This window comes from Cinclus cinclus, chromosome 8 (assembly GCF_963662255.1).
Source record: "Cinclus cinclus chromosome 8, bCinCin1.1, whole genome shotgun sequence".
Classification (NCBI taxonomy): domain Eukaryota; kingdom Metazoa; phylum Chordata; class Aves; order Passeriformes; family Cinclidae; genus Cinclus; species Cinclus cinclus.
In genome coordinates this window covers 12,199,082-12,210,692 of record NC_085053.1, presented here as the reverse complement: position 1 = coordinate 12,210,692, position 11,611 = coordinate 12,199,082, and the positions used below count along the sequence as shown (strand labels likewise).

The 11,611-nt window shown below is 41.7% G+C and overlaps 1 protein-coding gene across 3 annotated transcripts in view; it reads left to right on the top strand.

The window, feature by feature from the left end:
* The first annotated feature begins 1,435 nt into the window (after positions 1–1,435).
* AGL (amylo-alpha-1, 6-glucosidase, 4-alpha-glucanotransferase) overlaps positions 1,436–11,611 on the top strand; it is a 33,106-nt gene continuing 22,930 nt past the window's right edge. For all 3 annotated transcript variants that reach the window (XR_009933382.1, XM_062497580.1, XM_062497581.1), the window contains exons 1-6: positions 1,436–1,983; positions 2,407–2,556; positions 5,432–5,642; positions 6,510–6,676; positions 7,113–7,316; positions 11,260–11,441. Coding sequence is in view for 2 of the 3 variants with exons in the window: in XM_062497580.1 (XP_062353564.1) it covers positions 2,475–2,556; positions 5,432–5,642; positions 6,510–6,676; positions 7,113–7,316; positions 11,260–11,441 (846 nt within the window). In the remaining variant the exon portion in view is untranslated. The remainder of the gene's footprint in view (positions 1,984–2,406; positions 2,557–5,431; positions 5,643–6,509; positions 6,677–7,112; positions 7,317–11,259; positions 11,442–11,611) is intronic.

Genomic DNA, 11,611 nt, shown 5'->3' with positions numbered 1-11,611 from the left:
GAATGCAGGCCAGCAAGCTGAGTAAAGAATAAAGAGAAAGACAAGGACAATGAGAGAATTCTACTGGGCACTCAGGAAATAGCCATGTGAAATAAACTCAGATTTTAAGTATCACATCGGATCATATCTGAATGAGCCTCGATGAGATGAATCTTTAGGGAGCTGCATTCACAGGGGTGCTTTGCCTTTTCCCCACATTCGGTCTAGGAACCCTAATATGTATCAAGGGCATGCAAGTTGAAATATTCAACTACACCAACATGAAAACCTTTCTCAACAATACCAAAAAACATTAACTGTAATGATGAACAAACATATTTCTTGGAATTTTCAGAGGGAGGAGCAAGTAAAAGAGAAAATAAAGGAGAAAAGCTACCAAATGATAAAAAAACCTCAGTTTGAAATGAGTGGAAGTGTTTTCATGAATATCAAGACCTTTGGACTTCCCCTAAATGCACTGTAATTAATTGGATGAACACTCTGCAGTAAAATACACTTATAAGGGTATGCATGGGATGGCTGGAAGTAAATGCTTAAGCCTAAATTGTTTTGCAGACTCCTTCCAATTCCACAAAATATACCACCTTTGAGAAGTAGAAAAAAAAAATAAAAACTCAGTACAACACAGTCACTGTAAATTGAGAAGCACTTTTTTTCTTTAAAGTATTTCTAGGCAATAAAAATAGACTGACCTTCCAAAGCTGCAAGGCTGACCTTTACACTGGGACCTTTACAGTTAATGACTTCGGTCGTGAGAGGCTTGGAGCCAATGTCCCAGGTGTTCTGCAATACAAAGCAACGGCAAGGGCTGGCTGGTGTCAGCAGTTCGGGTGACGGTACGCTGCAATACAAGGGGCGGGGGGGGAGTTTGCTCTGCTGTTCGGGATTTTTAAAAAAATCACGCTACCTCTTGGTTAAATACAGATCCACTGAGTTTGTAGTCTTGTCCACACACTATATATAGCACTTAAACTCTGGCTGACATCATGTTTTTATAGCAGAGCAGCCTATCAGAATGGAGCCGACCGCCCGGCGCTGGGCGCCGGCCCTGGGGCAGCGGGGCGGGAGCGCTGAGGGAACTCGGCGGAGCGGCGTTCCGGTCACGGCAAGGAGCGGTGGCTCCAGAGGCGGCAGCCGGGATACTCCGGGCAACCTTAAAGCCACTTCGTCCTCAGCGGAGTGCCCGATAAACCGCACAGAGGTCCGAACTCGGGTTCCCCGGCCCCGCAGGGACACCTCTCGTGCCTGTGCGCACCAGCCGAGTGTAAAGGCGCCGGTGGGGCTGCGGCTGCAGAGGCTGAGACAGTACTCAGGTACCAGCATGCCGCGCTGTCCGACCGCCCTGCCGGGCCGCAGGGCCCAGGCTCGCGTAGAGATCAGCCCGCTCGCTGCGGCAACAGCGCGGGACACGGGGGAGCCTGAGGTACCCCTGAGGTATCCCGGGGTATCCCAGACCTATCCTCTCCCCTCAGGGCGCGCTTCGCGGGGCCGCCAGAGGAGGGGCGGGAGCGGGAGCTAAGGGGTGGGCTCAGCTCGGCGGGGCGGGGCCGAGAGCGGAAGAACGGGGCTGGGCAGGGCGGGACCAAGGCCGGAGGGGCGAGGCCGGGTGGGGCCTAGAGCGGAGGGGCGGGACCTGACGGGCAGAAAACGAGAGCGGAGGGGCGGGGTAGCCCTGGCCCGGCCGTCCCGCAGCGCCGCCGGGGTGGGTCCTGGGCTCTCGCGGGAGCTGCGCCGGCGCCGCCCGTCTCCGAGCGCGGCTGCCGCGGAACCAATAAACTTTGTTTAAAAAAAAAAAAAAAAAAAAAAAAAAAAAAAGGAGGCAGGAAAGGAGCGGTACAGCCGCGGCTGTGGGCAAGTGCGTCACTGACCACCGCACCCTCCCGGGGCGGCCGCTGCGGGCAGCTCCAGTCCCGGCTCTGCTCGGCCTCGGCAGCCGTCGCCTTCCGCGGGGAGCGGCGCCTCCGGCGTTCTGCGGCCCCGCTCGTGAGTATGGTGGAACGGCTGCGGTGGGCAGCGCTCCCCGCTGAGGGCGGCGGGGCGGCCGTGAGGGGCCTGGCGGGGCACTCCGGCAGCGCCGGGGCGGGCGCGAAGAGTGACAGGTGTCAGCCTTCCCCTCCCGGGGGCACCCCTGTACCTCTGGCTGTGGGCCGGGCCGCGCTGTGGGACGGGCGCTGCTCCGGGGTGCTCCGGCGGCGGTCCCCGGCCGGGGCAGGGCTGGGCGCTGCCTGACAGCTCGTCCCGTACCCGCCTCCCCTCCGCCCTGCCCTGCAGTGCCGTGTCTCCGCGCTCCCCCGGCACCGGGGAACATGTAAGCGCGGTCGGCGGCGTGAGGCGCTCCTGAGCGGCCGCGTCGTGCCGGGGGTCTCCGCTGACCCGCGGGGTTTTGTCTGTGTTCCCTCACGGCAGGGCTCGCCTCTCCCTCCCCGCACTGAGAGTCCCGGCGCGGCGGGAGCGCCGGACGCGCGGCCGCAGCCATGCCGGGCGGTAAGGAGACGCGGCTGCTGCACCTCGCCGAGATGGAGAAGCTGGACAAGACTCTCTTCAGGCTGGAGCAGGGTAGGTCGCGGTGCCGGGGCCGGGTGAGAAGGAAGTGGCCGGGACCTTGACATAGGCTTTGGATGGCAATAGAAAGAGACCTCAGCCTGAAGTGGTGGAGTTTTGGGGGTGTGCGGGGAGTGGTGTTGGTTTGGGTTTGTTTGCGGGTTGGGTTGGTTTGTTTTGATTCATTGCCACTGCAGAGCTTTATAGGCTCCATACACAGTTTATTCTGACTCGTTAAACTCTTGAGAAGAGTAGATTGGCCAAGAGCTGTCAGTCTTCATGGGACTGAAGAGCAAAGTGTTTTTTTAGATAGGCCTTGTCCTTCTCCTTTTATAGCCTGTGCTTCAGTGACCTGAAAAGTCCTCATAAGTCAAGGTCTCCAGTGTTTATCTTCTTATGTAGCACCCCGTGTTTTAATATTATGATTTTGAAATCTATCAGTAATATTAGCATTTTGCCTAGTCTGCAGGTTTGAGGTAGTGTTTCAGAATATAAGCTCTTTAGCAACTCCTAAATCTTATTATCAGATTTGTTATATTATCAGAGCTATGTGTCCTGCTGCATACTTCTAAGAACTTGAAGTTATTTCTCCCTGAGAGCGTTTTAAGTCTATTTGTATGAAAAACTCCTAAAACCATCCACTAATTGGTCCTCTATTACGCTGGTCAGCAAATTTAGACTATAATACTAAAGCCCTTGTCTTTAAAAACATTTTTAACAGTGCAACAATTTTTATTAAGAGTTTTTGTGGATTTTATTACGATGTATTACTAATCTAGGAACATTGAAGAGCAAGATTTTGGTTCTTGAGATTAAAAACTCTCTTCAACTGTATTGATTCCCAAGTCTTCTGACCTGCCTAATGTAAGGAAATGTTAGTAGTGAAGAAGTGTAGAGTTGATCCTAACTTCCATTTCTAACTTACCCATCCAGTTATGTAAATTTTCTTGAAAGGAGGGAAGCAGAAGTGGCTGTCAAACATTCAAAGTGGCACTGCTGGTAGCAGCCTCTGAGAGGGCATAGCTAATTTTGAGCACAGCATTCCTGATGTCAGTATAACTCTTAGAGGAAATAAGATATCAATGGCATATATCCCCATGCTCTAATTTTAGTAATCCCTGTAACAAAATGTCAGGCCAGTACAGATGGGAGTGTACTTAACCTTCTAAAAGTGGTTTTATACATATATATATATTGCATTCAAATGAGCTTCATTTTACCTGACAGACATTCAGGTCGGAAAACAGCTGCTTTGCCTGGTGGCTTTTGGTGCAATGGTGATTTTTTTAATGAAAGAAACACAAAGCTGGATAACACTTGTGTTTAAATGTATTCAGACATTGAATTCTGGTATTAGAGTCTCTATGATTCTACTTAATAAGCAAGTGGTGTTTTTCAGCCTAAGGTATGAGAACTTGGTGTCCAGATTTTTTTTGATTCTTACCTGATTCATTATCTATTTACTTATAATTTTCTCCTTTTTTTTTTCCTAAATATTCAGGTTTCTTTTACACGCAATTTTGTAGACTGCTAGGGCTAGTAGGTGATTTACTATACTTAACTATGTGACTGGTGTGTACTGTGTAAGAACTTATCTGTTTCACTCACTTGAAAGAACCCTGTAATTAGCCCCTTGTGATGGTGACCCTCATAACTGCAAGGGGAAACCTTTCTAAAACCTCCTGACTAAACAGATTTTCTTTATGTCTAACTCAATGGAGTACATATGCTTTTAGGTTCTAATTTTTAAACTTAATTTCTTATCATCATCACAGGTATCTTAAGCTTAAAGCTAAGCCTCTTTCTGTGTGTGTATGACCTGAAACACATATACAAGACTCCCTTTGGTTCGCTGAGCTCTCTGAAAGTTCAACAATTTGTGTGTTGTGGATCACACACAAGTATATATAATTCTTCAGTTAAAAGCATAAGGAATTTACCTGTTTAGTGAATCCTCAGTGAATAATGAAGGTCTCTGAAATATTTTCTGGTTTTAAATGTATTCATATTTTTTTTCAGATATTTTCATGGGTCAGCCTACTATACAGACTTGTGAACCTAAGTACTTTATGACTACATAATCCAAAATCTACATAAAATTGTGTGTAGTCTGATGATAGTGGTGTTTTGGTGTGTTTTGCTTTTAAAGCTTTCTGTGTAGCAAAGACAAACATACTGGAAAGAAGATAAATGGTGCCATGTAAGTAAAGGGGAAAGGATATATGTCAAGTATGCAAAGAACAATGTTAGGAAGGAAGGGACAGATGATGCATTTTTGAGTGCTGCAATATAAGAAAAGTTTAAACCTATTAGAGAGTGTCCAAAGAGCAGTGAAGATGGTGAAGGGCCTTAAGGGGAAGCTGTCTGAGGTGTGGCTGAGGTCACTTGGCCTGGTCAGCCTGGAGGAGACAGAGGTGAGACCTCATTGCAGTCTGCAACTTCCTTGTGAGGGGCAGACACTGATCTCTGGTGTGTGGTGACAGTGACAGGACCCAAGGGAATGGCACGGAGCTGTGCCAGGGGAGGTTTAGGTTGGATATCAGGAAAAGGTTCTTCATCCAGAGTGTCTTTGGGCACTGGAACAGGTCTCCAGGGAGGTGGTCACAGCACCAGCCTGACAGAGCTCAAGAAGCATTTGGACAGTACTCTCAGGCACATGGGGAATTCTCTGCAGGGCCAGGAGCTGAACTTGAGTGGTCCTTGTGTGCCTTCCAGCTCTAGATAATCTATGATTCTGTGCTGTATAATATTAAAATAATAATTCTGCTGAAATTCTTGGCAGATACAATGGTGTTGTTAACATAGTAGCGAATTAAGAATTGTAATAAGACTAGAAGTACTTAGTCCTCCAGATCAAGTGATTTTACCTTTTCTCTTTTTTTTTCTTGAGGTTTTGAGCTACAATTCCGGTTGGGCCCAACTCTTCAGGGCAAGGCTGTTACTGTGTACACAAATTATCCAGCTTCTGGAGAAGTATTTGATCGCCACAAGTTCAGGACACTATCATGGCACAATCCTACAGGAAAAGAAGATGACTCTGACAAATACTGCAAGTTGGATCTCCAAATTTCTGGGTCTTATCAGTACTATTTTAGTCTTGGGTAAGTGAAATTTGTATGCCTGCAGCCAAATTGAGTTTGCTCCCTTGGTCTACATCTTAACCTGAAAAACCCCTTTTTTTTTCCATGCATTTTTCAAATTGCAACCCTGGGACCAATTAGAATCCACCAATGAAAGACAGTAACTGGTAGTTATATAGTACTTTCTGATGGAGAGGTATTCTGGAGAATATACAGAACCAAGTTGATCAACTTTATGTGAATGCTGGAGAAGCAATCTATTTTTACAGGTTTTCAAATTCATCAGCATTCTGAGTATCTCAATCATTATTTTTGACATTCTTCATTGACTTTGAGGGTTTTCTGTTAAGCACAGAGGTTATGGCATTCTTTACTTGGATCCTTTGTCTTTTGTTTTAGTGACACAACTGCAGAAGAGAATGCCATTATCTGTAATAATTGTAGTCTGGTATTTTGTGTTTCTGGAAGATGGGTGGTTAGATTCTTCCAGGCTTAGGACTTTTAGCCCAGATACCTTCCTCGGAATGGGGCTCAAAATGTAAATCTCTATGTAATAGATGGGCAGTCATGCTTTCTGTGTTTCCATATGCCAAAAGGAGGAACCAGTAGTCCATCTCAGAAAATAACAAAGGTATCTCACTTTTCCAGAGTTCTAGGCTCTGTATCCCATTTGTATTATTTAAGTCCAGTAGAGAGATAATGCCTAAGAGATGAACATTTCAGTGTTTACTGTTTTCTTCATGTGTCATGGGGTCCTGCTCCCCCTCTCCTACCAGCCGCTGTAGTGGATTACTGTGTTTCTGAAAACCTGTGCTGTTTGAATTCTCTCTCTGAAACTGACTGGTACAATGGGTGTTAATTATACCAATGAAAATTATTTTCTCCTAGAAATGAAAAAAGTGGTGGAGGTTACATAGTTGTGGATCCCATTTTGCATGTTGGAGCCGATAATCGTGTACTGCCTTTGGATTGTGTTACGCTCCAGACGTACCTCGCTAAATGTCTGGGGCCATTTCATGAATGGGAAGATAGGCTTAAAGTGGCAAAAGAAACAGGTAATGCTAATGCACATATTCAAGGATAAAAGTTTTTGTTTTATGATCAAAACACCAAGTTGTACAGAAGAGCTTCACTGTAAACAATTCGTAGATTCTTTGTCGATAATATAGTTTCCACTACATTCAGTTTTGTTAACAGGTTAAGTCAGTGAATTGATTAAAGTATTGGCAGAATTGTGAAAATTCAGGGGTTTCCTAATATGGGAAACCACTTACTTGTTTTCATTTTAGGTAGACTTGGAAGTTTGTAGAACCTACAGGGTATTTTTTAAAGCTTGTGTTACATAGAATTTCAAGGGGAAGATTCAGATTAATTTACATTGCTTATTCCAAACACTAGCTCTAAATACATAGGTGCAGCTTATTATGCTTCTTTCAAGTAACTTTGATTGATTTTTTTTTTTCTCTAAATAAATGGTTTTTTATTACATAGGTTACAACATGATTCATTTTACGCCACTACAGAAGCTTGGACTATCTAGATCATGTTATTCATTGGCTGACCAGTTAGAAGTAAATCCTGAATTTTCAAACCATAATAAAAAGTGCACTTGGAGCGATATAGGAGCGCTTGTGGAAAAAATGAAAAATGAATGGAATATGCTTTGCATCACAGATGTAGTCTACAATCATACTGGTATGATTTTCCTGTGTTAATAACCAGATTGGTCCTATGATTGTATTTCATTATTTCCCTTAACTTCTCTCTCTTGAACTTCTTTTTAGTAGCTGTTTTAAACTATGTAGTTGTCTCTCAGTCTCTCAAATCCAGGAAAACTCCTTGCAATTAGAACTGATATATCTCTGTATAGAGACAGGTATAAAAGAACTTAGTATTGCTATTGAAAGAATGAGGAGAGCCCTTCTTTAAAATAATTAATAAGTTGTGTATCTGTATTTATGTAGTAGACCTATCTTCATGATCTGTGGCTTGCATTTCCCATATATTTGAACAGAGTCTGTATTATGAATTGTTTTATGAGCATAAACTGAGTACTTTGTTGTAAAACTGCTGTAGCTGTTTAAAAGTAACTGCTCTAATTTGGGTCTAACATACAGAGTTGGGACAAGAAGGTAGGAGTGAGTTGTTGCAGCTCAGTCTGTGGAGAAAGAAAGAAGAGAGAGCTTTGTGTTTGGGGCAGGCTTTTTTAAGCACAGATATGTTGACACATCAAAGGTGTTACTTTTCTTAATTGCTGAAGGACAGTGGATTTTCTTCCATGTGATCTGATGAAATTTAAATTGTAGTACTTAATAATTTGTAATTTTGTTGATTATTTGGATAATGGGTTTTCTTCATTTATAATGCAGTTGTTACTGTGTACTTTAATCCTAAAGATCATAATTACCATTCTCATAGCAGAGATTAGAACAAGGGGTTATGTAGATTGATGTCTTTTGAGGTTCAAAATGCCTGAACATAAATAATTTGTGAGTTTCAAGATTTATTTGTTTTAGTTCTTTGGTGTTGACTGCTGCCAAACATTCCTGTCCAATCAGTCTGCAACACAGTGCTTTTCCTGTCTGTTGAGAAGTTGCTAATTATACTTGTTGGCTCTGTGTCTGAGGGAATTGGGCTTTTAAACATAATCCCAGTTCTGGATAAAAAATTTCTTACGTTTTCATCTAGAAGCCCAGTTTCTTTTACAGATACTTGAGGTCCTCTCATTTTTTAACATTGTATATTTGCATGCTACTTAGGAGAATGTTTTTTTGATGGACAGAAAGATTTAACTGTAATAATTAGACACCAGAATATATTTGAGAAGGAAAATGTCATGTTATTTGGCTACATTTGTGGGAGGGCTTTCTCAGGTTACATTCAGAGTTTAAGTAATCTTCATTGGGATGGATGACTCAACATTTGTACTGTGATGAAAGGATGTTCAGAAGTGTCTTCTAAGAGGATAGAAATATTCAGGTGATTGTGGTTCTTAGATCATTAGACAAGGTATCCTTCATGGCTTTGCTGCCTGTCGTGACCCCTCAGCTTACAGTGCTTCTATCTGTTGGTAGTTTCTGCTTTCTGGTGGAGACCATTGTATAAAAATGGCATCTCTTCCCCTCTGCCCCTGTTGGAGCCAGGCAGCATCACCTGCAGGATCAGGCCTTAAGCTGAGGTGTTTGGTGTTCACTCTGGAGTGGAGCCTGAACTGTGGGCACAGCAGGAAGCAATGGGAATCAGCTCTGGATGTCTCTGTGAGGCTCTAATGAAAGGCAGCATCTATGGCCCAACTTGAAAAGAGAAGTCATGTGCTGATGTGAAATGTCCCCAAGCCTTTGGCATCTTCACAAGAGTATCTCAGATTAACTTGCAAACCCTCTCTGGTATATTCAAATAAGAAATATGTTCACTTTTCACCAGGAGACAGAAAGAAGACAATTGGAGTTTTTTTCTTTTCATGCTTTCCATGGCTGTAATAAGTTGTATAAAGTAGTAAAAATAAAGTGAAGTAAATTATGTATTACTTTTATTTCACGAGAGGCTACTATTGTACAATTGCACTTGAGTAAATCTTACTTCCATGTACTTAAGTCGTATCAAATACCATCTTTTCCCAGCTTTAAAGGATAAAAAAAAGTAATCTTGGGTCATGGCATCACAGCTAGATAGTAGGTTTGTGTTCAATTTATATAAAAATGAGTTGGTCAGTTAAGAAAATTTCAGATTTTTCTAACAATGATGTAATTAATTTTAGGCATTTTTCTGTAATTCCTCATTTTGGTATTTCCATATTCTTACACTTACTTTGTTTTATACACATACTCTTTACTATGCTTATTTTTTTCCTTAGCTGTAGCAAACGTAATCACCGGTGATGTTTTGGATAATTTTTCTTCTGCAGAGTTAGATTTCTCTTGGTGTTACATTGTGAGTCACTGGAGCTTACCTTCTGATCAGGAAACATCCTCTGTTCTGTACCAGAACTAATGGAAGGCTGTTGACTATTTTTTTTTTTTCTTTTAATGCTAACTCTTTAGGTTTAAATTATGTGTTGTATTTAATTGTATTTAATTATGAAATTCCTTTATAGTAAATTATAATTCTTGTTAGAAGAATAGAATAAGCTGGTTTTGCTTTTTTGGAGAAAAGTGTTTTTCAGAAGTAATGAAGTATAGAGAAGAAAAGAGCAGGAGGAAATAATCTGTTTGGCCTGGAACAGTCTTTAACAGCCTAAGCTTAATATTGCTTTGCATAACTTGAAAACGTGGTGGGTTTAGTAGTAGCTTGTATTTAAACCATAAGGATTTTAATTTCCATAAATGGTTTGACCTTGTGATGGAATTTTGCCATATCTTGAGATATAATGTAAAAAGGTGCTCAGAGATCTATTCACATTATAGACTGAGGTAGTACATTTTTTTTCCCTTTGACATTTTTGTTTTAACTTCTTTGAACTAAGGAAGCTTGGGATTTCAAGTGTTATTTTTTCTGCTATAATTCTGGACATGTTAGTGACTCTTCATGTTTTCAATATAATAATTTGTTACGTATTTTCCCATGTGTGAAGTACTACAGTTTTTCTCAGCTTTTCTGAAAACTTGTTTTTTTCTTAGGCATTCTGTGAGGTTCTCTTTTTATTTTTAGTTTTATAGTTTAGTTTTTCCATTCAAAATATTCAGAAGAATATATGGAATTTATTTTCAATTAAACAGTGTTGCAAAAGAGTTGCAAAAATAGAAAGAAATTAACTCTTGGATATTTCTTCATTGTCATGTTTCCAAAATCAAAGTTCAGTGCTATGTATGTATTTACCTGTACTGCTGCATGTATGCTGTCTATATTGGAATACTACACCTGTTTTCTAGTGAAGGCTCCTTTCCTTCTCTGAGTTAATTTTTAATGTTCAGCATATCTTCTGCTGCTTGTTGATGCTGCAGGGGGCACTTGGCAAATGGACACAGAGTGTAGTGTTTGACCTGAATGAGTGTTCCATTTGCATGCACCAGACAGTGCACTCATCTTGCTGTGTAAGACTCAGTAACATTGCTTCCTACAACTCAGCTTCTTTCTATGGACACAAGTGTCACAGCTAATCCTTTGTTAAATGCCCATTGAACTATATTTTGCATTCATTATTTTTTGGGTATGTGCACTCTTCCTCTCTGGCTGCATGTGTCATCTTGACAGGATGAATATTAAAAAATAAACAACTTTATAAAATGAGTTTGGGATGTATGTTTACCTTTCAACACTTAAAAAATATCAGTATCTTACATTTGGTATTTGATGTATTTCGTGCAACAAAAATTTGATTTTTTTTTTTTTTTTTTAGTGATTTAGAAATGGTGATACTATTGCTTATTTTAATGTAACTAACGAAGTTTTTCTACAGTCTCTGCAGCTGTGTTTTTGACAAAGAACAGTCAATCAGTAATAATATTTCTGCATAAGCTACTATTTTTTATTGACATGGGAAACTTTAGTTGAAATGTGAATGAACTATATGTGCTATAGTATCTCTGCTTCTTGGTGTTAAGATGTTTGCAAAGCACAATGAAGGTATTAAATTATGTATTTACATTTTTGTTTGGTTTTCTACCCACCCCCCCACCCCCACCTCCATTTCTTCACTAAGCTACTAACAGTGAATGGCTCAGGATGCATCCAGAATGTGGCTATAACCTCGTGAATTCTCCTCACCTGAAGCCAGCTTGGGTCCTGGACAGAGCTCTGTGGCATTTGACTGGTATGGTGGCTGATGGAAAGTGCATTGCCAAAGGGGTCCCTCCCTTGATTGAAAATGATCAGCACTTGAATGTAAGTGAATGAGAGCTAAGTATAAGTTAATGAACTGCATAAATAGCTGAATAAACCTTTAGTATTTCTAGGGTTGTGTAAATGCACAAAAAAGGATATATACTTTGCAGATACGTTTAGTGAAATGAGCCCCTATTCCCCTTTTTTAACTTTTCTTGATTATATTAACA